Here is a 16,633-nt window from a genome sequence, read left to right as displayed (position 1 = left end):
TTATTTGAAATATAACTCACCGTCAGATTAATGAACCATATCTGAAGCGGCCCCACGGCTCTGACGTCTCTGCTCCTCAGACCCGGATGATCCATGAGATGGGGCTGTGCAGCAACAGGACGTTCTGTTTCGCCGTCCTGGCCTCCATCATGGGGCAGCTGCTCGTCATCTACTTCCCTCCCCTGCAGAGCATCTTCCAGACAGAGAGTCTGAGCGTCTTTGGTAAGAACCTCAAGTCAAACTTTATCCTCCTGTAGAAGCTCCTCACAGTGCTGGGTTTGCCTCTGTGAAGCTGTGAGGAGCAGCTGCAGGTTTTACTGCTCCACATTCAGTGTTTCTTCATACAGACGTTTGAAAGAGAAAGTGTCATAAAGCTGAAGCGAATCCATGAATTCTTTGTCCTTGTGGTGTATCTGTGTATTCACGGTACCTCGCTGTGTGTGTGTGTGTGTGTGGGGGGGGGTTGAATTGATTTTAGGACTTTTGCGTTTTTAATGTTTTCATTTTAATGAATTTTTTTTTTTTTTGCTTTGCTGTTAAGTCTTGTCATGACCTTTTTTGTGGGTCAGACTCGCGCGCAGCTCTTTGAACCGCTTCCTTTGTGTCTCTCTGCAGACCTCATCTTCCTCGTGTCCCTCACCTCCTCAGTGTGTGCTGTGTCTGAGTTCATCAAGAAGGTGGAGAGGTGGAGGGGGGTGGAGAAGAGCCCCCCCACTGACTTCTTCCACGAGGTATGACCCCGCCCCTCTCACTGTCCAGGCTGATAGACTCTGTTTGGAGGATGAAGAGGAGGAGGAGGAAGGCGATGGGAGGATCTCGCACCTGATGGCACTGACTTGTTCAGACCACAAAGACTTGTGGGACTTTTTTTTTTTATTTTATTTGAGAGAGATCCTCTGATTGGGGGAGAGACTCCGGTCTGGCACTGGAGGAAGCGCTTGTCCTCTGGAGCGGGGTTAGCAGACCAAACTCGATGTCACAACGCTGCTACACCTGCTACACCGCGGTCCGAGCATCTACTTCCTGCCTCGTTAGTTAAGATGACATCAGGCTTTGAGGCGTCTCCACAACCTCTCTCTGTTCTGTTTTTAATTTAGAAGGTCATGACAACTACTGGGCTTGCTTCTCTACATGAAGGTCTATTTTACTTCTATTTTACTGCAGCCGCAGTGCCGGTGGAACAGTACAACACCAATCACAGATCAATCAGCAGGGGAAAATAATGTTTAAATTTTATTTATTTTGATAACCTGACGGGTTCTGGTGTGTGAAAGAAATATTTATGTCACAAATGGGATCAAATCATTTTCTGGATGCTGGGAAGTTTTACTGATGTGGGTTTAATCAAGATGGTTTTTTTAAACAAAGGTTTTGACAATAAGAAACGTCTGAGAGCTGATTTTTGTTAATAAAGTTCATATTTTTTAAAAAAAACTGTTCAGTTAATACTTTTTTGTGTAAAAGAGAGTAAGCGACACACAAACAGGAACACAACAGTCAGGTTCTCTCTGTGGAAGGCTGTGGCCGATAACAGCTTTCTAACTGAAGCGTTCCAGCACACAGAAACCATTTAGAGGAAAATGAAGCGTTTAACTCGTCCTCTGTTTTATTTATTTTTAATCTGACGCCTCAGCAGGCACACAGACCACCACCGCCCGTGTGCACCACTGACACTCAGATGTCCACACTCAGACACCTTCCAGGTCAGTCCACAAAGGCTCGGAGACGTTTGCTGTAATTACAAACCCTTCTAGATGGCATGTCTTTGCAGCCCACAGTGACCATCGATCACCTCCTGTTGCTTTTTTTTTTTTTTTAATACACTGAAAGAGAGACATCCCATTATCAGGTAGCGTTTGAGGAACACGTGTAAACACTGGAAACAGCGTTGGCCACTTGCAGCCTGTGTAGCTTTGTATAATTGAGCCTTAGTTCTGTCTGACTGGATTCGCCAGGGTTGTGACGCACCCTGGGACACATTTGGAGGGACTGAAGCGTGCCTCCATAATTGTATTTCTTCAGACTCTAAAGGAATTACCCACAGTCATAAGAAGCAAAGGAAGAACAGCCAACTGTAAAGTTAAAGAAAAAAAAGAAATGCAAAGTCATGAAATCAGAGGAATGCAGTAAGTGCTTTATTGTATACGGAGCTTATTCACAACATCTAAGTACAAAAGATGGATGCAGAAACCATGAGGGGCTTGTAAAGTCTAAAATGCGACATCCTGGTGGATGTGAGTGAGAAACACCAGGAACTCATGGTGGCTCTGCCTTAAGTCCTCCCCTGCTTCCTATTCCTTTGGGACCATCATCTTCCAACACAAACACCAGGTTAGTCACACCTGAAACCAACAACTGAAGCCAGGAAACAATTTACTGAGCTCAGATCAGCTGAGCAGGATGCTCATTTTCTTCTAACTGATCACTTCTTTTTACCGCCATGGAGTCTCCCCCTGCTGCTTATTAAAAGAATGCAGATTCAAGACACTGACATTGTTTTAACTTTTTAGACCCAGGAGACACATTTGTCTTCATACAGCCCATGAGTCTGTTTTTGTTTTTTTTCTTCCCCCAATATCTGTCAAAAATTTAGACAGTTGACCTGACATGAAGATTCTCAGCTGTAAAAACAGTAAAACGAAAAAAACTACAATAATAATAAATATAAAAAAGGGAAAAGGTGCAGTGTCATTTAAATCTGTTGTGGTTTAGTGATGAAGCCCATGTGACGACTTTCTGATTGAAAATTCAGACATCTAGACTGTCTGAAAGGTTTTATAATTAGAATATTGGGCAAAGCAGGTGAGAAGCTTTATGGCAGAATGGTGTTTGATATAAAAGGGGAGTGATCACTATCATTTTGGTACATTTTAATTGATGTCTGTTTAATTTTGACTGGGCAAGCACTGCCTGCCTTGCTTGTCCTGACAGAGCTCCACTGTTATTAACAGCAGTGAAGTTCACTTTAGGAGCTAGTTGTCTTTTACATGCAGAAGCAGATTTAGAAAGTAGCAAACTCAAGAGTAGTTTACTAACTAATTAATTTTGGTACTATTAATGCAGAGTAATATGAAAAATTTACACTTTATTTTTATTTTTAATCTGACGGACAGAAATGGAAACTGGGATTTGTTTTGATGTATTTTATTAGGATAAACACTTCAAAGCCGTTCTGTCCCATTCGATTCACTTATTTCATTTGAAGTTTAGCAGTACCAGATTTCCATATGCGGTGACTGTGTGTGGTCACATGTCTGCTCCTGTAGTTATTCAAATAAATAACTTCTTGTTACGTTTAAAAACAGAAATGTCTCTGTTTAAATACTTTTGCAGTCATTAAAAGAAGCCATTTAATTTTTACATACTGTTGTCTAAAAAGTCACCTTGCAATTACTTTTTCAAGTAAAATGTGGTCTGGAACTGGTGAAATGGTCCTAAAGAGAGATTATGAATTGAATTCTAAAGATTCTCTCATGATCTTCTCCTGTTTCTCCACAATTTAAAAATAATTTAAAGCTCCAAAACATCAGATAGAAATGAGTTATTCCAGCTGCAGTTTTTAACAACTAGCAAACACAGACCTGGAAATGTTGTCTCTTACTTTAAATGTACATTTATATGAATCCTCTTTGGTGAAGGCATGAGATTAATTGCAGGTCAATGCAGTGTTTACCAGACTTCTTTAAATTTGTTGCTGTTTTTGCTAATTCTGTGAATAACTAACAAGTTTATTTCATGTGAACATGTGGTACAGTGAACTGACACTGGACTGCTTGAGCCAGAAGACCTCAGTGATCTCTATTCTCTCACGTTTTACAGATCAAGGAAACAAAATCATCTCACTGAAGAAGTTCCTTCTTTACTGAAAGCTGAACACTGTAGCAGTACTGTTACAAATACTCTAACACTACTGGGTGCAAACAAAAACATTTGAGTTTCCTGAGAACCACTGAGAAGAGTTAAGGAGAACATCAGGAATATGTTTGTGTAGGTTCTCGTCATCCAGGTCATGGAAGTCTGTGGAGCTTGAAAAGGCGATTAAACTTCTTTAAGTTTCTTGAAGCTGTTTGGATGAGAGGTGAGACGTTTTCAAGAAACCTTACGAAGTCCACTCACCTTTTGTCAAACTCCAGAGAAATAAATAACACTTCTAGTATAATTTACTTACAACAAGGTCAGCACACTGCTAAATAAGTAACACCATTTTCATGCCTAAAACTCAAATATTGAGACTTTTCTAAATGATGCCACCCAACTCAGTATTTCTCTGTCCTCAAATATTCATAAAAACCATGGCTAATTCTCCAGGAGAGACGTGTGCATCCTCTCATCATAGGCATGAATGTTATGGTACCTCTGATCGTTTATGATTTCTTTAAATTGTTCTTTTTCCATTTTGTGTTGATTGCACAGCAAACATCTATAATCACTTCAGAAAACAAGAATTGGGTCCACAAATTCAAAATTATTTTGGATTTTGTCGGATCCACACAGGGACAAAATTATACATACAACTCAAAAAAAAAATTAAAGGAACACTTTCGAAACACATCCAAGCTCAACTGGGATAGAAATCCTGCTGGATATCTATATTGATATGTTCTGAGTAATGTATTAGGAATAAAAGGATGCCACATCATTTGCTGGAAATTAAAATTATCAACATACAGAGGGTTGAATTCAAAACAAGCTAAAAATCAAAGTGAAAAAGTGATGTGACGGAGTGGTCTATTTGGCTGAAATTTCACTGCTGATCAATCTCAATTTTATTTATAGAATACCAAATCACAACAGTCGCCTCAAGGTGCTTTATTTTGTAGGTAAAGACTCTACAATAATACAGAGAAAACCCAACAGTCAACATGATGAACAAGCACTTGGCAACAGTGGGAAGGAAAAACTTCCTTTTAACAGGAAGAAGCCTCCAGCAGAACCAGGCTCAGGGAGGGGGGGTCATCTGCTGTGACCGGTTGGGGCTGAGGGGAGAGAGACAGGACAAAAGACATGCTGTGGAAGAGAGCCCACACTTTTCAGTTTTTTTTATTTGTAGAAAATGTTTTGAATCATGTATAATTTTCTTTCCACTTCACAATTGTATACCACTTTGTGTTGGTCTTTCACATTAAATTCCAGTGAAATATATTTATGTTTGTGGTTGTAATGTGACAAAATATGGAGAAGTTCAAGGGGTATGAATACTTTTGCAAGCCACTGTACTGGACGTGCTGCATCACTGACTGACAGCTGATGGAGAGTCTCTGGAAACACTCATTAATCACCTCTGCTCCTTCTTCTCTCTACAGCTCATAGTGATGATCTTTGTCCTGATGAGAGTGAGCAGGACGGTGTGTGTGCTGAGAGAGGATGAGCTGTGTCCTGATGATCCAGAGTCCTCCATCATCCCCGTGTGTTCCTCTGGATCTTCTGATGAACTTTGTGTCTCCATTAGAGAAAGAAAAGTTAGCTGTATTTGCAGCTGCATGTACAGAATTTATTAAACAAAGAACAAAAGATTTTCTTTTTTTCATTTTGGTTTCCAGGAAAAGGAAAAACCTTCCTGAATGTACACACACCTGCAGACTGCACTAATTGATCAGTTTTAATTTGCTGCAAATAAATTGCTTCTTTGGTCATTTTTTATCCATTCTGTAGAAATGCACAGGTCCCAGTATCTTTATTGTCTGTGCAGAGTGAGATCTGTCACAGGTCAGGATTCCTGCAGTTAGTTATTATTTATTTGTTCTCTGTTCTTTGAGAAGGCTCAGAAGAACAGAAGGACCAAAGGTGGTATGGAAGTGTATTTACTCGAATGCAGTAGTTTTCATGTACTGCATCATGAAGTATTTATATATTCTGCTGCGTTCTATGATTTGTAAGTAAATCTTATACTTTGTGCTCCAAACCATTTTCACTGGTCAAAAAAATGAAAGGAGCAGAATTTAGCATGAAGCCTGTTAAACTTCTGGGATATTGATCTGGTTAGTTAAGTATCAGAGGGGGTTGTTAATCAGTTTCAGCTGCTTTGGTGTTCATGAAATTAACAACAGTTGCACTGGAGCTGCATCAGTGAGACAACTCCTCAAACAGGAATGGTTTCACAGGTGGAGGACACACATTTTTTCCTCCTCATCTTTTCTGACTGTTTCTTCTCTAGTTTTGTATTTGGCTAGGGTCAGTGTCACTGCTGGTACTCTAGGAGAGCTGGACAGAGCCGTAGAAGGTCCTTAACCCATCAGCAGGACCGCTATCGGCTCCTTTGTGTAAGGAGGAACAAGATGAGCACTCCCAGAGCTACAAAATGACCTCCAGCAGCCACTGGTGTGAATGTCTGTGACCCAACAATCAGACTACATGAGGGTGGCCCGAGGTCCCGACGCCCGCTAAAGACCCCTGTGCTCGCTGCCCGGCACCCCGGAGCTTGATTGGCATTTGTCATAGAATACCAGAATTGGCAGGTCCACTACTTATGGCCTGTGCAGATGAGAGCAGGTTCACCCTGAGAACATGTAACAGACGTAAAAGGTCTGGAGAAGCTGTGGAGAACATCCTGCTGCCTGTAACATCGTTCAGCATGACCGGTTTGGTGGTGGGTCAGTGATGGTCTGGGGAAGCATTTCCATGGAGGGACACAGCGACCTCAACTTCCTGTGGTGAGAGCATGCAGGCAGTTCCTACAGGATGAAGGAGTTGATACCATTGACTGGCCCCACACTCCCCTGACCCCCTATCTCTGTCTCTCTGCTATCCCACTCATTAATTCAGTCTGCTACTAAAGACTGAAAACTGTCTGATCTACTTCAAACAGTACAAAGAACCCTGAGGTGTTTTCAGGTGTTGATCTGTGATCTACAGGTATATGTTCATGGATGAGACCAATTCAATTCAGTTCAGTTTTATTTATATAGTGCCAAATCACAACAAACGGTCGCCTCATGGTAAAGACTGTACAATAACAGGCTTTAAACTGTCCAGGTATTAAAGAACAGATCACAAATACAGTATTACAAATAGCAGAAAGCAGAAATAGAAAAGGAGCAGGATGAGTACAGTATGTGCAAAGGTTTAATTTTTCAGCATAAAATGAAATCTCAGAGACAGAACTGCCAGAGAGGATAACCTTGAAAGGGGTACATTTAAATCAGCTTTTTAATGCATTTTTATTGGTGCAGTTCCTTTTTTTGGTTTGTTTGTTTTTATGTTAAATCCCACATTGGTTTTCAAAGGCTGAAAAAAATCCTCTGAATATGAGCCGCTCAGTAGCAAACAGGAATAATAGAAAAATAGAATATTTATCACAAAGCCTTCAATGTTTTCCCCAAAAGGTGGCGGTGCAAAAATGGAGCTAACAGAGGGAATAATGCACCGAGGCTGCTTGTTGCACTGTTCCCAAGAGGCCATAAAGTCCGTCTATAATTCATCTTTAAAGTTAAAAAGTGGGCCGAAGCAAAAGGAAAATAAAACCCAGAGAGTAAAGACATTCACAGGGATGGCTCAGGGTAGTCAGAGGAGGGCGATGCCTCGACGCTCCTCCTTACGGGTCAGTTCCACTTTGTTGCATCGGTTTCTTCTCTCCTTGGCTATGTATCGAGTTTTCACCATCAGCTGATCATCCAGCTGCAGCTCCTCCTCCACCCAGGCCGAGCTGCGGATCTCGGTCGCCACGTCCTCGTCTTCATACAGCTGGAACAGCTGCAGGTTGGTGTGGTCAATCAGAGGCTGCCGCTGAGCCTTCGCTATCCGCTCGCCCTCTGAGAACTTCGACACCTTGCGACTTTGAAGCTGGTGGATGACGGAGAGCATCTCATGGTATCGCTTCACAGTGGCCTGATCTGTCTTCAGAAAGCACTTCAGCCTCCTTCCTGTCCTCATCACGTGGACCAGCTGGTGGATCAACATCCCCTGATATAACCTGAAAATCATAAAGATGGAGAATGTTATCTCTGTGGGATTATTTTTCTATAAAAGGCCTTTAACAAACTTCAGCGCTCTCATTCCAGACAGACACACTGGTTTGAAGCAGGCGTGTCAAACTCAGTTTAGTTCAACAAACAATTTGATCCCAGTTCAGCCCAACCAGTAAAACCAATTCAATTCAATTCAATTCAATTCAATTCAATTCAATTCAATTCAATTCTTATAGCACCAAATAAGAACAAACAGTCGCCTCAAGGTGCTTTATACTGTAAGGTAAAGACCCTAAAATAATACAGAGAAAACCAACAATCAAAACGACCCCCTATGAGCAGCACTTGGTGACAGTGGGAAGGAAAAACTCCCTTTTAACAGGAAGAAACCTCCAGCAGAACCAGGATCAGTTGGGTTTGGTAGAGAGCCAGAGATTAATAATGATAATAACTAATGATTAAATGTAGAGTGGTGTATAAACACAGAGAGTAGACTCCATCTACCTACAAGAAGAAGCTTTTCTTGGATGTAGACATTAATGGTGCCTGTAATGTTAGAGAACTGCAGGCTTCTTCTGTTCTTCTGGTCGATGTAAACAGTAGAGAGAAAATAGTTCCTCCATTAAGCCTCACTGCTAAGATTTTCAAACATATTTGTCATGGTATGGGAGGTTGTGGGTTTCTTTTGGGGCTTTCTGCAGGTTGGGCTCCTCCCAGCTGGGCGGAGTGGTGTTTCCATCCTTCGGCTGCACGCACCTGTCCTTGATTTGGGCTAGTATTTAAGGACCAGTGGAGCCGGTTACTCTCCGCCAGATCGTCTTGTACCTCAGTGGTAACCAGTTTTGTTTTAGTTATTTTTTTGGTACTTTCAGTTCATTATGTTTATGTGCTGCATTTCACTCCGTCTAGGATACTTACCACTTCCGCTGGAGTACTGATGTTCTGTTTTTCTGGGGTCGTTGCAAGTTTTTACAGTAGAGTCTAATCTGTTTCCATCCTAGTGGCTGCCGCAAACTTAAACTCCACTTTCACGGGACAAGATCTGCTTGCAGACCTTCTTGCCTGCTTGCCTGCCTGCCCTCCTTCGTTGGAGATCTGGGGAATTCCGTAGCACCTTCATCATCCTCACCCTTTCTGTGAATCACCAAGTGGATCCCAAAGTAAGCACCCTACCACTCAGCCTTAGTTACAATCTTGTAAGAGAGTGCTCTGGTGCAAGACATTAATCCATCTCTATTTCTGTTCCCAGTGGTCCCGTGTTCAGGATTTCTCTTTCACTCATTTTTTCCCACCAGTGTTATGAAATAAAGTTTCTTTTATTGCAGAGCTGTTTTCTCGTGGTCGTGTATTGTTGGGTTCTTTTAATAAGTTGGCTCACGAGCCGTGACAATATTCTTGTCAGGTGATGACCTTAAGCCACACTGGGACTGTCTGTGGCCGAGTGTGACGTGATGAAGCAGGTGCGAGGCTGAGGGCGTTCACCTTTCTGGGTTTGGGAGGAGTTCGTGTGTCACTGAGGCTTGTTCACAGATAATGAGGAGGATGCTTTTCGGGCCTGTCACAGTGAGGACAGAGCTGGGTGTGAAAGCAAAGCTGGTTGATCTGCATTCCTGCCCTCAGTTATGGACACGAGCTGAAACAATAACTGTGAAATCGTTCGGTCCAAATATTTCTTTAAAGCCTCTGCAGGATCCTTTGCTCTGAACTCATTTAGGATTATTTCCTTTCCTCCAGTGAGAGTCTCAGTTTTGGTGAACTTGTGTGTTTTCTTTGTTCTTTTGACTGATAACTTTTGATAACTGTTTCTTTTATTTATACAGGTAGGCAGGTAGATTTGGTGTGCAGCAGGTGACTGCTCCATGTTGGATGGAAAAGCTATAACTTATTCCTCTGAGTGACGGCTGCTGTCTTTCTGCATTTAAAACTGCTGTAACTGGGTGTGTAGCAGGGATGCTGGGTTCAGCTGTGGCTCATCAATCTGCCTGTAAGAGCATTTAATAATTTCACTATCAGACAAATATCCAAACCATGACACCAAGGAAAAGGACAAACCAGAGTCAAAAAGGCTCAATGAAATCAGATCATCGAGGATGAAACAAGAATTTCCTCAAACATGACAGAAGCTGCTGCAAAGTTCATTTTTGAGACAAATATTCATAAGAAAGGACGGATTCCACCTGCTGACCATTAGTGGACGTGACATTGAGGAGAACGTTTTCTGAAATCAGTGATCATCTGTTTTGTCTTAGTAAGTTTAGTTAAAGATAGGAGACAAACTCACTGAGGACCAGGAGTGGCTGCTCTCATTGGCCTGAAGCTGACTGCCAACAACAGAGTCATCCTCACACCTTTGAATGATTCTCGTAGCTCAGAGGACGTGATTTGTGTACAGGATTAATGATAAAGGCGAGCGTCTGCATCCATTCATGATCAGGAGGGAGAGGAAATCAGGCTTTTACAGTGACTGTGATTACAGGACAGGACGATACAAACACACAGCTCTGCACATTTCTGCATATGCACACATTCAGTTGTTGAGATTTATGCCTGTGATCACCTGTGCAGCGATTGAAGCTTCCAGAGCTATAACTGTCATATAAAGGAAGTCATATTACCATTTATACAGTACCTGATACTAAAAACAAGCCAAAAATGTGCATGTTTGGATCCCTGCAGACAGATCTGTTTCTGTAAAAGCCCCAACACAGTTTAATGACTCTAACTGATCTAATTAACTCTTAAAGACCTGCGTGACACAGAGCGGGCCTTTTGCTCTCACCCTGCAGTGTCTGGTTCAGGCAGAGGGAAGTCCAGCAGCTGGTTCAGGTGCATGCTGTCCTTCATGCACACCTGCCACTGACTGAAGGCGTGAGCCACGTCCGTGTCGGCCTTCTGATGACAGCAACGACTTTCAGCCTCCACAGCTGCAAAAACACGCATGCAGAAGGAAGTCAATTTACTTAAAAGCTTTTATAAAACCAACACGAATTCTGCAACACCAAAAACACAATGCAAGAAAAAACAATCAAACATCAGAACTCAAACTGGTTTGAAAGCTACAGAATCAAAGTTAGCTGCTTCTAGCTTCTTAAATCTACATTTGAACCTTTCTGTGTTGCATTGTGTAATGTAAAATAGACAAATGTGATTTATATTGTTGGGTGGACTGAACTGGAGATTTTTTTTTTTTTTTAATTAATTATCCATCACGATGTCCAAGACACCATGATTCAATTCAATTCAATTCAGTTGCCTCAAGGCACTTTGTATTGTGGGTAAAGACCCTACAATAATACAGAGAAAACCCAACAGTCAAACAGTCAAAACGACCCTCTATGAGCAGCACTTGGTGACAGTGGGAAGGAAAAACTCCCTTTTAACAGGAAGAAACCTCCAGCAGAACCAGGCTCAGGGAGGGGGGGTCATCTGCCGAGGAGAGAGAGACAGGACAAAAGACATGCTGTGGAAGAGAGCCAGAGATTAATAATAACTAATGATTAAATGCAGAGTGGAGTATGAACAGAGTAAAAAAGGTGAATAAAAAGAAATAGCGCATTATGTGAACCCCCCAGCAGCCCAGGCGTATAGCAGCATAACTAAGGGAGGGTTCAGGGTCACCTGATCCAGCCCTAACTATAAGCTTGATCATAAAGGAAAGTTTTAAGCCTAATCTTAAAAATAGAGAGGGTGTCTGTCCCCAGAATCCAAACTGGGACCTGGTTCCACTCCAGTGTTAATTTCGTTGACAAAATATTTTTGTCATAGTTTTCGTCAACAACCCTTTTCTCCACGACGATAACAAAACGACAACTAAATTAAAACTACCTAAAATCATAAAAACGATTACAAAATTAATTGACACTTTCGTCAACAAATGAAAATTAGACGAAAATGCTTGGCGGGGACTAAATCCAAGCAAAACTGATTTTATTTTGTGATAGGGCGGGACAAGTTAGGAAAACATCCAATCAAACGCACAGTTGCACAAATTTGCTCTAAACCTGGGAAGAAAAAACTAGCCTGTGATTTGTCGTTCCTTCTGATAGAACTAAGTTATGTAAAGAATGTCAGCAGGGAGAAAGAGAAGAGCCGATGTATGGACACATTTGTCCTTTGACGTTGTGACAAACAAAACGATGTGTAAACCATGTGGGGCGACTATCTCGGGTAAAAACACGACAAATCTTAAACGACATCTGCAAACCAGTCACTCAGATCTCCATGCAAAGTTCAGCATTTTAATGTCATGCAGGGTAAAGTGTTTTTCCCAGTTTAGCGTTTGTGTTCAGAGAAAATCTCCACACCGCGGTGAATTAGCCTTTCCTAATCTTAGTCCTGAACACTGCCCTGTACCTTTCAGAGCGCGTCCTGCTGTAAAACGCTCCTATTATCTCAGTAAGGTGTGTTAATGATCGAGGTGTGTAGGAAGCAGGTGAAATGCTAATGTTAATATTATTAATAATATTCCATAACTTTGAATAAATGTTTAATTTTCTGTAAGTGTGTATAATGACTAATTCAAGGGAACTGAAGAAAAAGCATTTACATTTTACACCCTTTATATTTTAGTCGACTAAATCGACTGTAGATTTAGTCGACTAAAACTAGACTAAAACCAAAATTATTCAGATGACTAAATTATGACTAAAACTAAATCAAACTTTGCTGTCAAAATTAACACTGTTCCACAGAAGAGGGGCCTGAAAGCTGAAGGCTCTGCCTCCCATTCTACTCTTAAGTATCCGAGGAACCACAAGTAAGCCAGCAGTCTGAGAGCGAAGTGCTCTGTTGGGGTGATATGGGACAATGAGGTCTTTGAGATAAGATGGGGCCTGATTATTCAAGACCTTGTATGTGAGGAGAAGAATTTTAAATCCTATTCTAGATTTAACAGGGAGCCAATGAAGAGAAGCCAATATGGGAGAAATCTGCTCTCTCTTTCTAGTCCCTGTCAGTACTCTAGCTGCAGCATTTTGGATCAGCTGAAGGCTTTTCAGGGAGCTTTTAGGACAGCCTGATAATAATGAATTACAATAGTCCACCCTAGAAGTAATAAATGCATGAATGAGCTTTTCAGCATCACTCTGAGAAAGGATGTTTCTAATTTTAGAAATATTGCGCAAATACAAAGAAGCGGTCCTACATATTTGTTTAATATGTGCATTGAAGGACAAATCCTGGTCAAAAATGACTCCAAGATTTCTCACAGTGTTACTGGAGGCCAAAGTAATGCCATCCAGAGTAAGTATCTGGTTTGACACCATGTTTCTAAGATTTGTGGAGCCGAGAACAAGAATTTTAGTTTGATCTGAATTTAGAAGCAGGAAATTAGAGGTCATCCAGGCCTTAATGTCTTTAAGACATTCCTGCAGTTTAACTAATTGATGTGTGTCATCTGGCTTCATTGATAGGTAAAGCTGAGTATCATCTGCATAACAATGAAAATTTATGCAATGTTTTCTATTAATACTGCCTAAGGGAAGCATGTATAATGTAAATAAAATTGGTCCAAGCACAGAACCCTGTGGAACTCCATAATTAACCTTAGTGTGTGAAGAAGACTCCCCATTTACATGAACAAATTGGAGTCTATTAGATAAATATGATTCAAACCACTGCAGTGCAGTACCTTTAATACCTATAGTATGCTCTAATCTCTGTAATAAAATGTTATGGTCAACAGTACACTGAGGTCCAACAGGACAAGAACAGAGATGAGTCCACTGTCAGAGGCTGTAAGAAGATCATTTGTAACCTTCACTAATGCTGTTTCTGTACTGTGATGAATTCTGAAACCTGACTGAAATGGTAAATGGACTAGCTCTTATATAGCGCTTTTCTACTCAGTATGAGCACTCAAAGCGCTATTACAACATGTTTACATTCCCCCATGCACTCCCATTCATACAAGCACTTCCATATGTACTAAGCTAAGTGCTTTTTAATTAACTATTATTCACACACATTCATACTCCGACGGGACGGTCGGAGAGCAACTTGGGGTTAAGTATCTTGCCCAAGGATACATTGGCATGTAGCCTGGAGTAGCCAGGAATCGAACCGCTGACCTTCTGATCAGTAGGTGACCTGCTCTACCTACTGAGCTACAGCCACCCCCAAAAACTCTTCAAATAAACCGTTCCTCTGCAGATGATCAGTTAGCTGTTTTACAACTACTCTTTCAAGAATCTTTGAGAGAAAAGGAAGGTTGGAGATTGGCCTATAATTAGCTAAGACAGCTGGGTCAGTGATGGCTTTTTAAGTAGAGGTTTAATTACAGCCATCTTGAAGGTCTGTGGTACATAGGCAACTAATAAAGACTGATTGATCACATTTAAGATTGAAGCATCAATAATTGGAAAGACTTCTTTGAACAGTCTAGTAGGAATGGGATCTAATAAACATGTTGCTGGTTTGGAGGAAGTAACTATTGAAGTTAACTCTGAAAGATCAACTGGAGCGAAAGAGTCTAAACAAATACCAGCAGTGCTGAAAGCAGCCGAACATGAAGAATAATCTTTGAGATGGTTATGAATAATTTTTTCTCTAATGTCGCAGTGAGGATGTAAAACTGTTGAGATAATCGACCTCACTGGGAGCAGAGTTTAGGTAGCTGCTCTGCACTGTGTTGGCACTGAAGAGCATAATAATGAAGGAATTACAGTGGGTAGGGAAAGTATTCAGACCCCTTTAAATTTTTCACTCTTTGTTTCATTGCAGCCATTTGCTAAAATCAAAAATGTTCATTTTATTTCTCATTAATGTACACTCAGCACCCCATCTTGACAGAAAAAACAGAAATGTAGAAATTTTTGCAAATTTATTAAAAGGAATAACTGAAATATCACATGGTCAGAAGTATTCAGACCCTTTGCTATGACACTCATATTTAACTCACATGCTGTCCACTTCTTCCGATCCTCCTTGAGATGGTTCTACTCCTTCATTGGATTCCAGCTGTGTTTAATTAAACTGATTGGACTTGATTAGTAAAGGCACACACCTGTCTATATAAGACCTCACAGCTCACAGTGCACGTTTGAGCAGATGAGAATCATGAGGTCGAAGGAACTGCCCAAGGAGCTCAGAGACAGAATTGTGGCAGGCACAGATCTGACCAAGGTTACAACAGACTTTCTGCAGCACTCAAGGCTCCTAAGAGCACAGTGGCCTCCATAATCCTTAAATGGAAGAAGTTTGGGACGACCAGAACTCTTCCTAGACCTGGCCGTCCAGCCAAACTGACCATCGTGGGAGAAGAGCCTTGGTGAGAGAGGTAAAGAAGAACCCAAAGATCACTGTGGCTGAGCTCCAGAGATGCAGTAGGGAGATGGGAGAAAGTTCCACAAAGTCAACTATCACTGCAGCCCTCCACCAGTCGGGGCTTTATGGCCCGACAGAAGCTTCTCCTCAGTGCAGACATATGAAAGCCCGCATAGAGTTTGCCAAAAAACACATGAAGGACTCCCAGACTATGAGAAATAAGATTCTCTGGTCAGATGAGACGAAGATTGAACTTTTTGGTGTTAATTCTAAGCAGTATGTGTGGAGAAAACCAGGCACTGCTCATCACCTGCCCAATACAATCCCAACAGTGAAACATGGTGGTGGCAGCATCATGCTATGGGGGTGTTTTTCAGCTGCAGGGGCAGGACGGCTGGTTGCAATTGAAGGAAAGATGAATTCAGCCAAGTACAGAGATATCCTGGGAAAAACCTCTTCCAGAGTGCTCAGGACCTCAGACTGGGCCAAAGGTTCACCTTCCAACAAGACAATGACCCTAAGCACACAGCTAAAATAACAAAGGAGTGGCTTCACAACAACTCTGTGACATTCCTGACTGGCCCAGCCAGAGCCCTGACCTAAACCCAATTGAACATCTCTGGATAGACCTGAAAATGGCTGTCCACCAAAAAATTTGCAAAAATTTCTACATTTCTGTTTTTTCTGTCAAGATGGGGTGCTGAGTGTACATTAATGAGAAATAAAATGAACTTTTTTTTTTTTATTTTAGCAAATGGCTGCAATGAAACAAAAAGTGGAAAATTTAAAGGAGTCTTAATACTTTCCGTACCCACTGTATATCCTTAAACTTAGTTACAGCACTTTCAGAAAGACTTCTACTGTAATAAAACTTATTCCCCACAGTGTGTAATGCATTAATATAAATGTAAATGTTATTAAGAAATGATCAGACAGGAGGGGGCTTTCAGGGAATACTGTTAAGTCTTCAGTTTCACTGCCATATGTCAGGACAAGATCCAGAGTGTGATTTAAGTGGTGAGTGGGCTCATAAACTGTAATAGTGCAAACCTTAAGCCTTAATCCAATAAGCAGGTGAGTTATAGCAGCCCCCCTCCCCCGCCCCTCCACGGACGCCAGAGGAACTGCAGCTCTTTAAAACCTCCTCTGGTTGTGTTTATTACCTGCACTGAGCCGCAGTGTGTCTTTGAGGCACATTCCCAGCAGCAATGACTTCAGCAGCTTCAGGTCTGGAGGAGGCTGAGCTCTGATGCACCAGTAACAGGTAACAGCCACTGGGAGGCGCAGCTGAGGGGGCAGCACATTTAGGAGTTCCTCTTGCACCCCGAGAGCCTCGAGTAAGACCTTCAGACGTACAGAGAGCTCCGCCTGGAACAGCAGGAGTGGAAGTGGAACAACAAAGTTTAACTTTATTAACTCCACTGAGGTGAATGAAATCTAATGATTAAAAATACAAACAGAAGTTA

At 41.6% G+C, this 16,633-nt stretch overlaps 2 protein-coding genes across 3 annotated transcripts in view; one reads left to right on the top strand and one right to left on the bottom strand.

The window, feature by feature from the left end:
• atp2c1 (ATPase secretory pathway Ca2+ transporting 1) overlaps positions 1-1,434 on the top strand; it is a 31,650-nt gene extending 30,216 nt beyond the window's left edge. Inside the window, exons 26-27 of the mRNA XM_030749949.1 lie at positions 81-222; positions 616-1,434. Of these exons, the coding sequence (XP_030605809.1) occupies positions 81-222; positions 616-737 (264 nt within the window). The 3' untranslated portion in view covers positions 738-1,434. The remainder of the gene's footprint in view (positions 1-80; positions 223-615) is intronic.
• Positions 1,435-7,044: 5,610 nt separating this feature from the next.
• LOC115793851 (protein asteroid homolog 1-like) overlaps positions 7,045-16,633 on the bottom strand; it is a 28,107-nt gene continuing 18,518 nt past the window's right edge. For both annotated transcript variants that reach the window (XM_030748994.1, XM_030748996.1), the window contains exons 4-6: positions 16,331-16,535; positions 10,684-10,828; positions 7,045-7,909 (exon numbers count right to left, since the gene is read on the bottom strand). In XM_030748994.1, the coding sequence (XP_030604854.1) occupies positions 7,501-7,909; positions 10,684-10,828; positions 16,331-16,535 (759 nt within the window). In that variant the 3' untranslated portion in view covers positions 7,045-7,500. The remainder of the gene's footprint in view (positions 7,910-10,683; positions 10,829-16,330; positions 16,536-16,633) is intronic.

This window comes from Archocentrus centrarchus, chromosome 16 (genome assembly GCF_007364275.1).
Source record: "Archocentrus centrarchus isolate MPI-CPG fArcCen1 chromosome 16, fArcCen1, whole genome shotgun sequence".
NCBI classification, from domain to species: domain Eukaryota; kingdom Metazoa; phylum Chordata; class Actinopteri; order Cichliformes; family Cichlidae; genus Archocentrus; species Archocentrus centrarchus.
Note: the sequence above shows the minus strand (reverse complement) of the source record. Positions and strands in the feature narration are given on the sequence as shown.